Genomic DNA, 19,554 nt, shown 5'->3' on the forward strand with positions numbered 1-19,554 from the left:
AGGGGGGGGGGGATAAGGGGTTAGAGGTTAATCCTGGTTTCAAGAAACATGTAAAAATCTAAAACAAAAAAAATATTTTTGAAGAAACATACTCAAATAAGTTTGAGAAAAAGCGATTCAAGAAAAGCGCTATAATAGAAAATTGAATAGAAATCCAATAGAATTTTCCTGTCAATTCGCTATACTGTCGGAAAATTACTCTTGAAATTTCAAGTAAAAAATATTGAAATTTTTAACAAAAAATAATTTACATGGAATTTCCATTGATCTTGTTATTGATAAATCAGTCAATTTTCTTAAATATTCAATGAAATTTAATTTCTCATGTTCATACGAGAATGAAGAATACTGAAAATCGTGAAAATTCAGTGAAATTTTCTTCTGAATTTTTAATCTGTTGAAAATTCAATTGAATGTAATGCTCAATTTTCGCGATAGGTGTGAAAATCCAAATTGTCATTGAAAATTCAATGACCGTTCATCATAAAAAACTTAATTTTATTGAATTTCCAAGATGAATCAGGAATTCCATGAGCAATTTTGTCTGAAATTGAATTCAGGTTCCGAATATTGAGAATTCAAACGCATCTGTTACTTAAATTTCAAAAAAGTTCTAACAGTGTAGGTTTATCTATCTTCATCTTTATAATTGAGGACTGTCTTTTGAATGAATAATATCTCACGCTGATTCATATTCATTGGAATAACCAACTCTTTAAGTTCATCCCATCGACTGGGTCGTTCCATAAATTATGCAACTTTTCGGTGGTATTAGACTCGCGTGCAAGTTTCGATTTTTCCGAGGTTGGTAAATTCCCAGCGTGCACGAACGATTCTTGGCCTTGACATTCGAGTTAGATAATAGAGTGGGCGGAATTGGGGGGAGACTTGGCTCGTATTCCCCATTGCAATTGGATTTCTTCCGCATTTGGTGGGATAGTTATCGGAGTGGTTTATGTATATCTTCCTTTCTCCCTCGGTAATAAAAACCCTGGGAACATCTGGACTATTCCTTGGAGGACGACGTCCAATGGCAGGCAATATCCTCCCTCTTTATTCTCTGTCCTTGATCATCAATCGTGGTATCTTGAGATCCTCTTCATCTGGATGGAGCAGTCGATCAACGTATTCAAATGCATCGTCATTAGATTCCCCCATTGCTGATAAGTTCATTATCAAAAAACTTGATGACTGTCCCCAGAACATGACATGTAGTTTATTGGAATTAAATAAATGGGGTTATTTGAATAGCGTGGAATAGAACATTTGTTCAAAGTTAAACTCGATGTGTCAAATGAATAGTTTTTTGGGGAAAAATAAATGAAGACTTTATTACAGTATTGAAATTTTTTGCTGAAATTTCTGGTACTCTTCGTGGAAATTTTTTATCAGATTATAGTTCCACTGAAATTTCAAAGATTTTTATTTTAGAGAATAGGAAAATCTACGGAAAAATCAATGGCAACTGTGAATTTAGGTCAATTATTCTAGAAAATTGCAAGAAAATTCATAGAAATGAGAACAAATTCATGAAATCGAATAATCAATTAATTGAAAATTCATCGTAATTTGGTACTGAAGGATATCTAAATTCCATTTACAGTTTGGTACCCTTTCTGACTGTTGTTTTTTTGACCCCCATGACCCTTACTTGAACCCTGACTATGGCCCTTGTGACCTTTAATCTGACCCATAAGCCTCTTAATTTGACATTTGAAATTTTTTATCAGAATATAGTTCCAATGAAATTTACAAGATTTTTGTTTTAGAGAATAGGAAAATCGACGAAAAAATCAATGCCAACTGTGAATTTAGGTCAATTATTCTAGAAAAGTGCAAGAAAATTCATAGAAATGAGAACAAATTCATGTAATCGAATTATCAATTAACTGAAAATTTATTGTAATTTGGTACTTAAGGATATCTAAATTTCATTTACAGTTTGGTACACAAATTTGTCAATTAAATTGCGTGAGAAAAATTTGAAAAAAACAGGAATATTCCGCGTCATTTAAATTACATTTTGCACAGAATTATTCTTTTTTAACCACTTCTTGTTAGTAAATAAATAATTGAAATTGTTTAAACTTGCGGAAACCTAATTTTTTTAGGCATGAAATCGATTCCTGGTAAAATTCTGAATATGAATAAATTTTTTACATTTCCGAACAAACGATTTTTATCGTGAAAAATCGATTGTTCAAATTATTCATAAAAAATGCTCGTAATTTTACAAAATTGCAATTTTTTAATTATTTCATCAATCTTCCTTCCAAAGTAAACTGTTCTAATTTTTGTCAGATTTTGAAAATGTTTTCTAACGATTCAATATCGAGATTCAAATTCAGACCTGCAGAGGTCTATTTATTAAATAATAAAATCATTGTAAAATGTCCGGAAACTTAGGGTCAAATGGAGCTGAAATGAAAGCTCTGATGTTCGACTACAAAAGTAGAAAAGCATTTCACTGGAGAAAAATAGTGTAATGATCTTGAAACACTAGAATGAATTAGAGGCGCAATCCAAGAGGGACAGTTTAATGACACAAATTTTTAAAACAACAGAGCAATCCGAACAGTCTGACATTCGTCAGAGAAAAACAAACTACAATTCCAGCGACTGTACAATCAGTTCCATTCCATTCTCATTCACACGGGGCAATAGTTATTCACTCCACTCTGTAACAACAGCTAAAGTTCTTGGATATCCGTAATATTGATGTTTTGATTGAAAATTCACCTAAATGCACTCAGAATGTTAGATTGTAATTGAAATTTCAAGGAGTTTTGCCATAGAAAATATCAAATTTCATGGAAAAGTGAATGGCAACTGTGAATTTGAGTTCAATTATTCCCAGAAAATTAAAGAAATCAGGAAAATCTAGATAACGATCCTCTCGAATTGTTAATTAATTGAAATCTCAAGCGAGTCCATATTTTCTTCGCTTCCTCGGTAATGTAAACCTTGGGAACATCTGGACAATTTCTTGGAGGACGAAGTCGAATGGCAAACAACATCCTCCCTCTTGATTTCCTGTCCTTGATCATCAATCGTGGTATCTTGAGATCCTCTTCATCCGGATGGAGTAGTCGATCAACATATTCAAATGCACTGTCGCTAGACTCCCCCATTGTTGAGAGTGGAATTGATCGCGTAGAATGAAAACATGAGAGTTCATTGTTACCGTATCCCGATGAATTAATGATTACATTAAAATGAGATAAATCTCGCGAGTTAAGACACACGATAAATATCCATCGAGATGCAATTGGAGGGCACGAGGAGGACATCAACACGGGCTTTGTGAATCAGATGAATAATGGGATAACAGCAATTCGCTGAGATTGACCCGTGACCCAGTGGATACTCGATACCATCGAGGCTGTGTGGATACTCGTGTATGCATCGTGAGATGAATATCTCAATGATCGGGGTTTTGGAGTAATGATTATGGAGGGGTTCAGTGTTGCTGATGTTTCGAGTCTTGGCGATGATGCAAAAAATGTTTCATTGATAATTATTCAGACTTTTGTTAGTAATTCAGCAGCGAAGCGGTAGAGCAATTAGAGGGAGACTACTATGAGTTTTAAAAGTCGCGGGCTGTTGGAGTGAGATTTTTCATATATTGGAAATCGATTATATATGTCCAACAACGAATAATTAGCGCAAAAAAATTAATTGTTCATTGTTTCTGACAATGATAAGCCCCTTAATTTGACTCTTCTGACCCTTAATCTAACCCTCGTGATATGTGACTCTTATATATGACATATATGTGATACTTGTGACGCTTATTCTGACCCTGATGACCCTTAATCCGACCCTTGTGACTCTTATTCTGATGCTCGTGACCCTTATTCTGGCCCTGATGGCCCTTAATCCGACCCTTGTGACCCTTATTCTGACACTCGCGACACTTATTCTGGCCCTGATGAACCTTAATCCGACCCTTGTAACCCTTATTCTGACTTTCGTGACCCTTATTCTGACCCTAATGGCCCTTAATCCGACCCTTGTAACCTTGATATGACCGTCGTGGCCCTTATTCAGACCCTCGTGATATTTATTCTGCTCTCGTGACCTTTATTCTGACCCTGGAGAGGCTTATTCTGAACCTCATGACCCTTATTTTGACCCTCGTGGCCCTTATTTTAACTCTCGGGACATTCATCTTGACCCTTGTGACCCTTAATTTTGGATACCCAATTTCGAGTACCAAATTTTCGTCACCAGAAGTTGATTTGGATTTTTATAGTATAGAGAGACAATCAATCTTCAATGCATGATAAATCTCAGTCCAATAGCCGATGAATTAAAAAACTCATAGTAGTCTCCCCTTAAAATTCGTAGCACTTAGCGGAGTTCTCCAGAAATATCTCCGAATCTAGTGCAGATAGCAACATTTTCGTAATAACAGTTTTTGTTGAAAATTTTTGTTGAAAATTGAAATTAAATGAAATATTTTGCAATATTACACTGTTAAAAAATTTTCGCTGAAATTTCCATTACACTTCTTGGAAATGCTTATCACATTATAGTTCGATTAAAATTTGATGAATTCGTCAAGAATTCGTCATTGAAATTTCAAAATTTGATGAGGAAATGAAATGCATGGAAATTGTAAATTGCAGTGCAATAATTGCATCAAAACTCATAGAAATTCGGGAAAATTCTGGTAAATACATTTTTCAATTTAGAATTTATTGAAAATTCAAGTAAATTCGGAAATTCTCTTCTCCCCGCTGCTCAAAAATTCGGAAATTCGTTGAATTATCATTGAAATCTGAAATTTCATGATTTTTTTTTCCGCCAAGTCTACTTTAACGTCATTTTCAAATAATATGAATCTTTTTTTTCCTGCGCGGTAGTAGGTTTCACGTTGAATCACAAGTTGATTGAACGATAACCCTGTATTACTCATCCAGAAGTCATTCGATGCATCAAACAATGTATCCCCAACCAATCAGATCTCCCCCCGAGACCCCATCGTCCTATCATTCGCGATATCGACCACCCACTGATCTCAACGCATCAGAAAAATTCACGCAAACGACAAATAAACGAGTTCGACATTCTCCTCTGAAAATAATCTATTTTTAAACATCCGGTGCAAATCAGCCATGTTTATACTATCCACGTGTTTTTTCAGATGAGAACCCTGCGGTACCGGTTTCCAATGCATTAAAAATATATTCAATGCTAAAAAAAAACACGCGGATAACAGCTGAGTCATGCGTATATCGGATTTGTAAATGTACCGTGACACCTTTATCACAGCGAAGGTGTAGACATGTGCACAAGGAGCACTGTTATTGCACCCAGACTGCGAAAAAAATATGGCTTAGGGTGCATTGTCCTGTCGCCTCAGCTAAGAATAATCCAGCATTCAAGGATACTGATCCAGTTGGTCGTACTACATGCATTGTAGGCGTTCATTCATGTGTAAACAAAGCGAAAAAAATGGCATTATTTTTAATTCCCTATTGAAAAGAACACGAAGAAAACAATTTGAATTTCGTCAACTAGTTGTGGAAGTTCATCAACTAGTTGGTGAAATTTAACAGCTAATTAGTTAGAATTCAGATAAGATTTTTCAATTTCATTCTACAACCATTTATAAAATTTTCGATAAATGTTCGTCATTTTTCTTTGATGCATCAAATTTAACAATAAATTGTAGATTATTGCGAAAGCAATTTCTAGGCGAGACGTTGATCGATTATGAAGATAGATAGAAATTATTGCGGGATTGTTTTCAAAGGTATATAGCCCTCACCATCTAGTTTGGTAGTCAATATTGATTGAATTGATTGAATTAGAAGTTCAAGCTGGTTGCTTTTTACAGATAACACTTTTGAACATTTTTGGCTGAAACTTCCAGTGAACTCTGTGGAATTTTTTTCTCATCAAAATTTCAGGTAATTTCGTTATTAAGAATTCGAAATTAATTAATTAGTTGTTAAATTTCACCAAAGCAAATCTCGCGAGAGTGACATTGAATCGAATTTAAGAAATAAATGGTTCCGAGTTTCAAGTTTTAAGTAGAATTCACGGAAATTCATGAGTTTTCAGTGAGGGTGAGATGGAAATTTCAGAACGTGATTGAATTTTCAGTGGAACATGAATGTTCAGGAACAAGATGACCTGGATTTTTAAATTTTCGCTGAATTTTCCTGATTTTTCACAGAATAATTGAACAGAAAAATCAAGTATTTATTCAATTCAATAAAAAGTATTTCAAGTATTCAAGCGTTCAAGTATTTATTTAATTTAAGTATTTAGTATTGATTTCCAGATCATTTGAACAGAAAATCCGTAAAATATTTCAGTAGCGAAGTGGTAAAAGGATATAAGTCAATTTTGACTATTGACCAGTTTTCAATCAATATCTCGGAAACTAAGGGAGATAGCGAAATTTTTATTATAACCTTTTTTTTGGAGCCAATTGAGTGCTACAACAAATGTAATTCCAAAAATTTCGTTATCTGCCTTAGATTCCGAGATATTGATTGAAAACTGGTCAATAGTCAAAATTGACTCATCTCTTTTTATCACTTCGCTACTGATTTGATTTTTCAATGACAAAATTTCCTAAAATTTTAGGGGAACTTGAACACGATAAAAATTTCCGGAATTTGGCCCGTAAAATTCAGATGAAAATATTCAATAGCGTAATTGTTGAAATTCAATAATTGATTGGTAATTCTTTTTTTCACCAACTAGTTGATGAACGTCACCAACTACTTGTTGAAATTCACCAAATAATATTCTCCAAGAAAGTGCAAATAAAACTCCCTCGTAAATAATCGAGACCCGTAAGTTGTAGAAACTCGGGTGCATTGTTCGCCGGGGGGACAGTAACTGGTGGACATTCAAGGATGTAGATAGTCAAAGTGCAACGGAACAGAATTGCAGCTTCCATCGTTGCAGAATGAGAGAAGCAAAAGTCGTGCGTGCGAGAGACCCAAAGAGAGAAGAAAGAAAAACGAAACAACAAGAAAGAAAGACGAGGAGAAACAGCACAAATGCAATGGATAAAACGAAAGCGAGAATGTTCCCCTAGCCAGGATGGAATTATAGTGGGGAGGGCAGAACAACTCAAGCACGTGGAGATACCGAGACTGTGTCTCGTGTTCAGTTGTGCTCACAGCCTTCCGACAATCTGGTACTCCAAATTCACTACTTCGTCTCTGAGTAATTGATCGAGAGTGAACGATTCGTGGTAGCAGAAGCGAGAAAAAAGTTGGTTCACTACTTTTTCCATCTGATTAACAATAATTGTCGAGAAGTATGTGATGCTTTTGGAGGCGTAAGCGATTTTTAAAATAAAAATAAAAGCATCTCGCTGGATTTATCACGATGACTATCACGAGGTTGACCGGTCTCGTGAGTTTATTGATCCTGGTGACCTCGAGGCGACCGGTGGATGCCACTGAGCTCCAGTTCCCCCATGATCACAACAGGGCGTCGCATCATAATTATCATCACTCCCGGCATCATTTTCACAGCAGTTCAGCAGTTAATTTGGATAATTCAGATCGTCGAGGGAATCCGCATCGATCGCGAGTCCTCCACGATTCCCTGAGAAATGCGCGGACAGTCGAGGCGTCTCGGCTGCACCGTCATCCCCATGAATCAGAGAAGAAGGATCAGTTGAGAAATGAGACCCCGAATAAATCCGGAAAACTCACTGCTGTTGACCAGCAGCCCGGCAGAGCAGTTTATCACGGTGATCAGCGGTTCAGATCTAGAGATGGGTTCGGGGGATTCGGTTTGACTACATCTCCTCCGATTTATACTAAACATCATCCTGGGTGAGTTACAATTTACAATTGACAAATTAACAATTCGACATCTAATAAAACAAGATTTCAATTTTTTTTTTGAAACAAGTGTATCTCAAAATTCATGTGAAATCTCGTTGTTCGTATCCATTTTTACGTCTCACGGAGCTCACAAGTCATTTTATTTATCTTCCAATATGAACTATTTCACGTTACTTGTACTTTTTGATGCATTCATACCATTTGCACACAGGAATAGCCAAATTCATATTTAATTACCGTTAAATATTGTAGCCATCAATTAGTTAACGTCACTCTTAAATTTTTTGAGTACTTGAGTATCATCAATTCAAATATTCAAATTTTTAAGTATTTTATTAATCAATAATTGAGGTAGGAAGATTGACGATTATTTGTGTAATCTTGTTTTTTATCGTTATTTTATATCGCTTCGACCCGATTAGGGTATACTGCGATGATGATATCAAGACTTTAAATGGTTAGATCGCACCATTCTACCCGGCCGGGATTTGAACTCGGAACCTTTCGCATATGAGGCAACGAACTTACCCACTGCGTCAAGCCACCGGGCTGTTTTTGTGTAATCGAAAATCCCCTTTTAAGAAATTTGAATTACTCACTTAGTCGTAAATTTACAGTTCCATATTGATAAATTTTAATTCATCATTATTCGAAAAAAATCAGATTATTAATATCATATTATTTGGAAAATTAGATCAATATATTTTGAACCTTCATTGATGTAACGGCCAAATTCTTGTAATATTACAGAAATTTAATATTGATGGCGATCCCTGTTGGACAGCTGTCAAGAGAAGGAAAACGTGTTATTTCAGACGATTTTTCATGTGAATTTTGAGATACCCTTGTTTTGAAAATAAAATTGAAATAGGGGAACATGGGGTAAAATGGACTCTTGACTTTTTTTTTAAAATATTCATAACTCAGAAACAGATTTATCAATTGAGCTCAGTCTAAGCTCATCACAAAGAGGAATCATTGTTCGTTCTATTAAAGAATAAAATTATTCCATTTCATGAACAATTCAACACATCATGAACATTTCAAAAAAAGTCAAGTGTCCATTTTACCCCACTCTCCCCTACCCTTATCTTATTAAGAAAGGTCGAATTACTCATTAATTTGAATGAATGGATTGATCCTGGGTGTTTCTCATTCGAAATTACATGTTTTATCGAGTCGAATCGATCTGATAAAGAAGCAATGCAAAGTGGATTATAACAGCATTCAGTGGCTATTAATCCCAACGATATGCCCCGATGATGATGTATTTGGGGATCGAGGAAATACGGTGCAGCAGTGGCCACTAAGCTGATTATATCAATAATCTAGTGCATTAGATCTATTAGATTGATCGATCGGTCGTGTTCAGGAAGTAATTTGATGGCGTTATGAGGAATATGTTGGGTAACTGGTTTTAATTCTGCGGTTGGGTTATCTGGGGTTAGTAATATGGTTCGCGGACAATGTTGAATGATCTAGATTATCGGAATGATTCAAGCTCAAATATGATTGCTCTGGGGGCAACCGTGTGCATATGTTCGTAATTCATTTCGACTCAGATTCCTGTAGAATTAAGTAATTCGTGAATTTTTGGGTGTTGTGAAGACGATGAAAAATGATTCTGTTCATTTGGCGAAATGAACTGACTATCTAATCAATTCACAAACTCATTGATTATATAAATCAAGCACATGTCCTCGTAATTGATTCCAACAGAGATTTATGTAGAAATCATCAATTCGTGAATTGATTGATCGAGAGTTTCGTTCCAATGAATTAATTAATTTTTGGATATTGTAAAAACGGAGAAATACTTAGCGTTTGGCAAAATGAACTGACTATGTAATCAATTCACAAACTCATTAATTATATAAACCAAGAAAGTCATATTCAGAACCACTGCACCTATCTCGGTAATTGATTTCAACAGAGATTTATGTAGAAATCATCAATTCGTGAATTGATGAACCGAGGGTTTCATTCCATTAAACAATGAATGATGTATTACAGTCGAGTATCTCGAACTTCTTAGAGTTGCAAGTTGTCAAGACAAAGAGACCAACATGTTAATAGCAACCACTGAGAAGTTGCCAAGAACTACAGGATTAAATTAACATCCGTTCCCCTGTAGTTTGCAACTGGAGCAAGGATTCAGTGCCTTATAATTGCGCATTCTGATAGCCCTGTACATATGTCCGTTTATTTTGACTCAGACTTCTGTGAAATTAACTACTTCATGAATTTTTGGATATTGTTAAAACTGAGAAATATTCAGCGTTTGGCAAAATGAACTGACTATCTAATCTATTCACAAACTCATTGATTATATAAATCAAGCACATGTCTTCCTAATTGATTTCAACAGAGATTTATGGCGAAATCATCAATTCGTGAATTGATTGATCGAGAGTTTCGTTCCAATGAATTAATTAATTTTTGGATATTGTAAAAACGGAGAAATACTTAGCGTTTGGCAAAATGAACTGACTATGTAATCAATTCACAAACTCATTAATTATATAAACCAAGAAAGTCATATTCAGAACCACTGCACCTATCTCGGTAATTGATTTCAACAGAGATTTATGTAGAAATCATCAATTCGTGAATTGATGAACCGAGGGTTTCATTCCATTAAACAATGAATGATGTATTACAGTCGAGTATCTCGAACTTCTTAGAGTTGCAAGTTGTCAAGACAAAGAGACCAACATGTTAATAGCAATCACTGAGAAGTTGCCAAGAACTACAGGATTAAATTAACATCCGTTCCCCTGTAGTTTGCAACTGGAGCAAGGATTCAGTGCCTTATAATTGCGCATTCTGATAGCCCTGTACATATGTCCATTTATTTTGACTCAGACTTCTGTGAAATTAACTACTTCATGAATTTTTGGATATTGTTAAAACTGAGAAATATTCAGCGTTTGGCAAAATGAACTGACTATCTAATCTATTCACAAACTCATTGATTATATAAATCAAGCACATGTCTTCCTAATTGATTTCAACAGAGATTTATGGCGAAATCATCAATTCGTGAATTAATTGATCCGAGAGTTTCACTCCAATGAATTCATTAATTTTTGAATATTGTTGAAACGAAGAAATACTTAGCGTTTGGCGACATGAACTGACTATCTAATCAATTCACAAACTCATTGATTATATTATCCAAGAAAGTCATATTCGGAACCACTGCACCTATCTCGGTAATTGATTTCAACAGAGATTTATGTAGAAATCATCAATTCGTGAATTGATTCACCGAGGGTTTCATTCCATTAAACAATGAATGATGTATTACAGTCGAGTATCTCGAACTTCTTAGAGTTGCAAGTTGTCAAGACAAAGAGACCAACATGTTAATAGCAACCACTGAGAAGTTGCCAAGAACTACAGGATTAAATTAGCATCCGTTCCCCTGTAGTTTGCAACTGGAGCAAGGATTCAGTGCCTTATAATTGCGCATTCTGATAGCCCTGTACATATGTCCGTTTATTGTGACTCAGACTTCTGTGAAATTAACTACTTCATGAATTTTTGGATATTGTTAAAACTGAGAAATATTCAGCGTTTGGCAAAATGAACTGACTATCTAATCTATTCACAAACTCATTGATTATATAAATCAAGCACATGTCTTCCTAATTGATTTCAACAGAGATTTATGGCGAAATCATCAATTCGTGAATTAATTGATCCGAGAGTTTCACTCCAATGAATTCATTAATTTTTGAATATTGTTGAAACGAAGAAATACTTAGCGTTTGGCGACATGAACTGACTATCTAATCAATTCACAAACTCATTGATTATATTATCCAAGAAAGTCATATTCGGAACCACTGCACCTATCTCGGTAATTGATTTCAACAGAGATTTATGTAGAAATCATCAATTCGTGAATTGATTCACCGAGGGTTTCATTCCATTAAACAATGAATGATGTATTACAGTCGAGTATCTCGAACTTCTTAGAGTTGCAAGTTGTCAAGACAAAGAGAGACCTCCATGTTCATAGCAACCACTGAGAAGTTGCCAAGAACTACAGAATTAAATTAACATCCGTTCTCCTATAATTCGCAACTGGAGCAGAGATTCAGTGCCTTATCACTGGGTATTCTAAAGCTCGTGAATGCAGAAGGTTCAATGGTTAATTAAACTGTTGTATTGGTTTTTCACTTCTCTATTCGTCTCTCAAACATTTCCGAGGAATATTCACAGTAGAAATGTTCAGTCCTCAGCATGTTGGAGTCGTTGCGCTAGGTTTGCAATTACCTCAACCCCAAATTTACTCACAATCATGAGGCAAGTGGCTACGGTGTAACTCCGCAATGTATCCAGACAAGATTTACGATTTCCTCGGAACGCAAATCCATTAGTCCGATAGTTTCCTCAGCGGAGGTTGATGGGAGAGGGCGGTATGGATGAATAGGTCGTGGTTCGAGTGGGCGTCTTGGCGGTGAGATACCCAGAGGTACATGGGGTACCTGTATACTTGTATTTGATGTTGTTAGTTCCTTGGGAAACGCTCCAATCAATACAGCTTCTTATGATTACATGAATGAAATGCATGGAGAGAGGGATATGATAAAAGTGACCCGTTAATTTTAGTAATCGCGCTATTTAGGGACCTTTCGGGAATTTTTACCGGAAGTGTAGGCGGAAGTGGAATACTTAAGGTGAAAATTATATTTTTATAATTTTCTTACTTAAAATATTGAAATTTTTAGTAGACATATTGCATGTTTGCTTCCGCATGAAAGCTTTGTAATTGTTGAAATTTAAGTTTTAGATTTTTTGTGTTATATCGTAACAAAGTTTTTCTTCAATTGTTCGCTAGTGACTCGATGGAATTGAATCTTTTTTTAATGTTTGAGAGATGAAATGTAGGTATTGTTAAGCCCCATCGCCATTAAAGAAATTTTAACTCATCATTTTTTTTTTACTTTAGAACGAGGGAAAAAAAATTGAGAAATGGTGAGTTTTTCTTCGTGTGCTGAAATTGTGAAACTTATCCGGAATTTCATTAAAAATGACTCCTGCGAACTTCAATGATCACTTAATGTCTAGGAATTTTTCTGCAACGCAGAAGGATAATTTTGACTAAATACTGTAAAGTAAATTTTTACTGTAATTTGTTCGATTTGATCGATTAGTTATCTCACGACAAAACAAAAAAATATTCTGAATTGATTGAATGATGGCTTAAAACATTTCTTTGGATGTCCTTTTGACCAAGTTCGAAGATAAAGGCGATAGCAATATTCGTTATTTTGATTTATTCGAAAATTTTCAAAAATTTTGTAACTTTCAATACAAGAGCAATTTTTCACTTATTTTACTTGAATGATTGATAAAAATTCTTTAAAAACCCAAAATTTAGAAATAAGTTTTAATAGAAATTTAATCTAAAATGCAATAATTTTAGTAAAAATTCCAAAACGTTCGAAAATTCAGAGATATTACTCAACAAATTCCATCTCTCCATGCAGTAATGCCCGTAATTCTCGTCTTTTCAACTTGAAAAATTGAAAAGAAGTTGACAAAAAATATCAGCCAAATTTTCGTCCATCGGAATGTCTCTGAAGAGTAAAAGAGTACCCTACAAACTTGCTCAGTAGGTATGGAACGATTAACCGTGTATAGCAAAACCACCAAGAACGCCTTGCAGTGTTTTTTTTCAGCTTAGCGATCTTTGTCGGGCTGGCTGTGGCTATATATAAGCCCACCACCGTGGTAGAACGAGTTTTCTCGCTCTCCATATTAGTAATGAAACAATGAGGATACTAAGCTCGTTGTCAAGGCTCTTAGCCACGAATTAAAGAAAAATCCTTCATTACATGGAGCAAAAAGTTGAGGAAAAATTACCAAACAAATCACGTAATCGTGGAGCGGAATCAAGTTCTAGGTCTTGTTAACTCTACACTGACAGAAACAATTAATTTTATCAAGAGAATTTTATTTAAACCGTCTATCATGTGGCTGTTAATTTTCAAATAAACATGATTCCATAGTGAATAGCAGTTATCTCTTCTTGAGATACATTTGATTGGGAGAAATCGAACTTCTCTAGAATTGAAGTTCCTTTCATTTGTTGCAACAATGAGAGTATTTAATTTCTTTCTAGCCAAAAGTTGGCTAACTTCAGAAATTCGTTGGTTTACTCAAAAATCAAAATTATTCTCATGACTAAATACGTTGTAATCTCAATCAACACGATCATACGTTGTTCCAAGTAAATTATAATTGAAGTGAGCATTTCGTATGTCGAATCAGGATGAATATTGTTACGCGGAAAAAGCTTTGAGATTGTAGTAAGATGTCGTTGAGTTGAAAGAAGTTTATATTTCTTGACTAAGAAAAAATCGCATTAGTTTACAAAAACAGAATCACAGATTACGGCAATTCAACACAAACTTGGATATCACAAATTTCATTCAATGTGATGTACGGAAAGCTCAATTTAAACATCGGCTTCATTCGAGAAGACAATATTCAATTCATTCCTCAATGTAATCATCTCCTAGGTACGAATGTTTGATCAATTCATGAAAGTAAGAAATTTCTCGACTGGAGATTATATTAGGTTTAAAAAAATAGAACTTTTCCATTTTTGCGGTGAATACATGTGACACCAAGGACTGTTTTATTTGATTCAAGTAAATGTAGCTCAAGAAGAAATAATTGATATTCACCGTAAGATCTTATTTATTTGAAATTGATTCAAGTAGATAATACTTGTTCCACGAAAGAAACATCTCAATAAAAATCATTTTTTCTATCAGTGGAGCGAACTTTAATGATTACTCAATGACTAGGAATTTTTCTGCAACGGAGAAAGATAATTTTTAATAAACACTGTAAAGTAAATTTTCACTTTAACTTATTTTCATGTTATTCGAAGTTAATATTATTTGCCGTAAAAAATACTATACAGGTGCGGAAAATTTTTCTATGCAGAGAACCGTAATTTCCGGATCCACAGATGTAATTCTTTCAACTGAACAAATCGTAAGATATCCTCCACCAAAAATGTTCTTCTTTGAGAAACACTTCGCTTCATAATTGATTTACACGATAAATTTATCACAATACCTTTCGTATATTAAAATTTTTCGAGATTTGCTGGATAATTTACCAAATAAATCAAGTAATTGTGGAGCGGAGTTAAGTTCTAGGCCTTTTTGACTCTATAATGAGGAAAAAGTGTGAAACGAATAATGAATTTTTCTCCGTTACTCCATTTCTTGACTCATAAACTTTGCCTTCAAGGTCATCTGGAGAATGAAAATAGAGTACTGACTTGAAACATTTATGTTTATATCTCGGGGCAGTGATACAAAAACGAGAGTGAACCACGGAGTTGAGGAATAATTAAGGGTGTGAGGTGGCACTTTATTGGCACCTGCATGAGAAGGCGTCACTCGTGGGCTTGCCCGAAACCCTATAATCAAGTAATTTTGTAATTTGGAGATTTCGTACGTAAGGGACTACCGATGGCCTAGAGGCAGTAACAAAGGCTGGAGAGAAGGAAAATATGAGAAATGCCAGATAAAAGTTCCACTTTTTGTTGATTGTACATCGGAAACACTTATCTCAACTCGGAAACAAATGAGAAGATTGAGATCCTTGACTGCCGTCTATTCGTTACTGGAAGTCTTGAAGTATTGAAGTTTTTACTATTAACTTATTGCCTCTCCAATTAGAATTGAGAGATATAACTGATTATTCTCTCCATGTAATGATCTCTGCTTTTGTCGTTTAAACATAAAAAATCATCTTCAGGAATTTATACCAGAAGAGGAGATTTAACACGGGAAAAAATAATTTATCTTTCGAAAATAATTTGTTTATGTCATTAGGCCCGATAAATCGCGATTCTAACCTCGCTTCGCTCGGTTAGATCGCGGTTTTCGGGCCCAACGACATAAAATAGCGTATATCACACGGCGATAAAAGCATTATCTGGCGAATGTGGCTTTATAATCCGAGCCGAAGGCGAGTTTTATCGCCTAATGACATAATATACTATTTCGTTATGAACTTTGGGAAATATGTTATTCTAAAAACTTCTATAATTTTTTACACATTTCAATTGACAAAGTCAATTTTGTTTAAATTTTTCCTTGTGACACTAAATAAGTGTCACAAGCATCAGATTAAGGGTCACAAGGATCAGAGTAAGGATCCAAATAAAGGACATCGGGTCAAAAACCAAGGGTCAGAAAACAAGGTTTACCAGGGTCAAAATAGGGTTCACGAGGATTATAATGAGGGTCAGATTAAGGATCTAAATGAGGGTCATGGGGACCAGAAATTAAGGGTCACAAGGATCAAAATAAGTGTCTCAATATCTCTCTATATTGCAAAAATGGGAATCGACTTTTGGTGATGCAAATTTGGTGCTCGAAATTAAGACTTCAAAATTAAGGGTCACGAGGGGTATAATGAGGGTCAGATTACGGGTCACAGGGGTGAGTATAAGGATTATTGGGGCGTAGCCCTCTAGTTCAACAATAAAAATTCGAAAAAGTATAGGGATAGCAAGATTTTTCGCAAAACTGAAATGTTACTTGAAAAAAAGTTGCTAATTTGACCGAAGTAATTGGAGCTTTAATCCGCATTTTCTTTTAAACACAAAAAAAAACATCTTCAGGAATTTATACCAGAAGTTTAATAACAAAAGCGATCACTGTAGAAAAAAAAATTCGTCAGAAATTTCACTAGATTTTTTGCAACCATTGCTGAAAGTTCATTGGTGGTACCAAATAGGTAGAGACCATTCTCATAATCTCTCTCTTTTTTCTCTCAAGTATTAAAAAAACCTGTTAAAAATTACTCTTGAATTTTCAATCAAAATTCTAGTGAAAAAAATGCAATAAGCCAGTAAAAATTGCAGCCTTTTAGACTCTTGCAAGGCATTGGCGAAGCCTGTAGAGAAAAAAAATGTGGGAAATGTCAGACAAAAGTTCCAATTCTCGTTGATTGCACATCACAAACATTTATCTCAACTTGAAAAAAATGAAAAGATCAAGATCCTTGACTGCTGTTGATTCGTTACTGGAGGTCTTGGTTTCAAGTTTTTACTGTTAACTTATTGCCTCTCCAACTAGAATTCAGCGATATAATTGATCTTTCTTTCCATGTTTTCAATGTTCTCTGTTTTTGTCTTTAAAACGTAAATATCCAAATAAATGCAATAACTGTAGGAATAAATTCATTAAAAATTTCACTAGATTTTTTGTAACCATTGCTGAAACTTCATTGGTGGTGCCAAATAGGTGCCATCCTCATAATCTCTCTCTTTTTTCACTCAACTATAAAAAACCTGTTAAAAATTACTCTTGAATTTTCAATCAAAATTCTAGTGAAAAAAATGTAATAAGCCAGTAAAAATTGCAACCTTTTAGACTCTTTCAAGGCATTGGTGAAGCCTGCAGAGGNACTAGATTTTTTGTAACCATTGCTGAAACTTCATTGGTGGTGCCAAATAGGTGCCATCCTCATAATCTCTCTCTTTTTTCACTCAACTATAAAAAACCTGTTAAAAATTACTCTTGAATTTTCAATCAAAATTCTAGTGAAAAAAATGCAATAAGCCAGTAAAAATTGCAGCCTTTCAGACTCTTGCAAGGCATTGGCGAAGCCTGTAGAGAAAAAAAATGTGGGAAATGTCAGACAAAAGTTCCAATTCTCGTTGATTGCACATCACAAACATTTATCTCAACTTGAAAAAAAATGAAAAGACCGAGATCCTTGACTGGCCTTTCATCCGAGAAAAATACGTGGAATTCAATGCTCCGGGAGGGCTCCTTACTCACGAACAAGTAGTCGCGATCAAGAGACCAACGAACCCCCACTACAATTGCCTACATCTGTGTTGTGTATTCATTCCCTCAATGTGGCTGCATCTCGTGCGCTTCCGAAATTAGCCCACGGTTTTGCGGCTGAACTACAGGGAAACGATGTTTAAATATCCGTCAGATTTGATGAATTACTGTGGCAAAGTGTTTATGCGTCGAGTGGTTTAAAACGTAAGCACACGAAAGGTCATGAGAATTTTGAGGGAAGATGAAAGAGACGAGGATCCAACGAAAACAATCAATCATCCACTCTGAAATATCGAATGCAATGAATCAGTGGGTGTGCAAGATTTACACCAGGCACTTGAGTTGAAAAATGCACGCGACAAGGAATAAATTCATGAATTCAAGGGTAATCAGGATTATATCAACGACGATGTGTCTTTTCAAGAGCCTGTTCCACGATTGCCAGTCGAATCTGTTGCTTTATTTTCACGTTTTCTCTTCGGACATAGAGAAATGAGGTGTCATGAAGTGCACTTAATCAACTCGGAGAACCATGCAAAGTCACATGAATAAGATCTGACTGTTGAAAGTATCTCTTTAAGGTGTTTCGTGTATACATCACCGGTAGGGGGGGGGGGTTCAAACGGAAAGGGAGTCTTATTGTTCTCGAGCCCTGATTCAATCGCTGAGCACGAAATTTTCCAATTTTCAAGTAACTATTTAAGTGTGCATTTGAACATTTTTTGAATATGGATTTCATTTTCATTTATCATTTCATTTATCAAATTGATTGATTTTTTTCTCATCACCTACGGGTGTCAAATAATTTTTATTGGATGTTTTTATAATTATTGAAATAATATTAAAATGCGTTTCGAGTTGGTAAACCTGTCGAGTGTTTTCTGTTCTCCCATTTCCATGGTCCAACCCATACCTTTCCCATGATGCTCATTGACATTCGAATCACGCGCCTGCCCGTGAGGGCTTAATTGCCCCGAAACTCATAATTTTCCGAATCATTTGTTCAAATAACTTTCTTATGAAATCTGAAAAAAATCTGAAACTTATACGTGTTCTCAAGAAAGATTTGATTTATCATCCGCTAGTTTTTCCTCAGTAGTTCATTTTTTTTGGGTGTCATGGAAATTTCCCTAATTGAGAGTGGGGTAAACCTCGGAGGTTATAGCTGGAGGGGTTACAAAAACATCCAAATTTCATAATTTTTTTTCTTGAAACTGGAATTTGAAAAAAATGTGCAAAAATTCTCAATGGTGCAGCATACTCAGACATTTCTCCCGTGAATGTTCCAATTTTTAAAAATTATTTTTACTTTTTACACAAACACCTTAAGGGATAACAGATGGGCATCGTTTTCTCGAAATTTTTAAAAAAATTTCCTGCTCAAAATTATTAATATTTTTTGAACCCAAAACACATTGACGTTCATCATCGTCTCCTGGAGATTAAAGTGTTTTGATTTTTAAAAATATCAATACCTTTCAACAGGAAATTTGTTCGAAAATTTATGAAGCTGAAACTAGCAGAATATTCGTCAGCGGAAAATTCAATTTAGGGGATATTTAAGTGTAGGCCCGAGTCGAGGATTTGGTTCTGATTGGCCGTACACAGGTCTTTCAAGATCTCTCCAGACCTAGATGGACCTGGTAAGTCCTAATCAGTTCTGCGACGTACTTTTCCAGAGACCATTCGAATCCTCAGTTCTTTTCGGTCCTGAGAAGTCCTCCTCGATGCTACCGAGAACGCGTGATTTTACGAGCGGGTGAAGGGGAAGGCANGGCGCGACAAAAGTCGAAATAAAAATTTTTTTTTCACCCCGAGCCAAAGAGTCTGTTTTTCCAGAGGGAATGTCGACTTTCGCCAAAATCGAATTTTTTAGTCGGGCGAGTGTG

At 35.2% G+C, this 19,554-nt stretch overlaps 2 protein-coding genes across 2 annotated transcripts in view; one reads left to right on the top strand and one right to left on the bottom strand.

Annotated features, from left to right (window-relative positions):
• LOC107037828 (G-protein coupled receptor 52) overlaps positions 1 to 19,554 on the bottom strand; it is a 62,964-nt gene that overhangs the window by 36,215 nt on the left and 7,195 nt on the right. The gene's annotated exons all lie outside the window — the stretch shown is intronic.
• LOC107037827 overlaps positions 7,360 to 19,554 on the top strand; it is a 22,061-nt gene continuing 9,866 nt past the window's right edge. Inside the window, exon 1 of the mRNA XM_015256591.1 lies at positions 7,360 to 7,814. Within this exon, the coding sequence (XP_015112077.1) occupies positions 7,360 to 7,814 (455 nt within the window). The remainder of the gene's footprint in view (positions 7,815 to 19,554) is intronic.

Source organism: Diachasma alloeum, unplaced genomic scaffold (assembly GCF_001412515.2).
Source record: "Diachasma alloeum isolate Michigan unplaced genomic scaffold, Dall2.0 Dall_scaffold_00271, whole genome shotgun sequence".
In the NCBI taxonomy this organism is placed as follows: Eukaryota; Metazoa; Arthropoda; class Insecta; order Hymenoptera; family Braconidae; genus Diachasma; species Diachasma alloeum.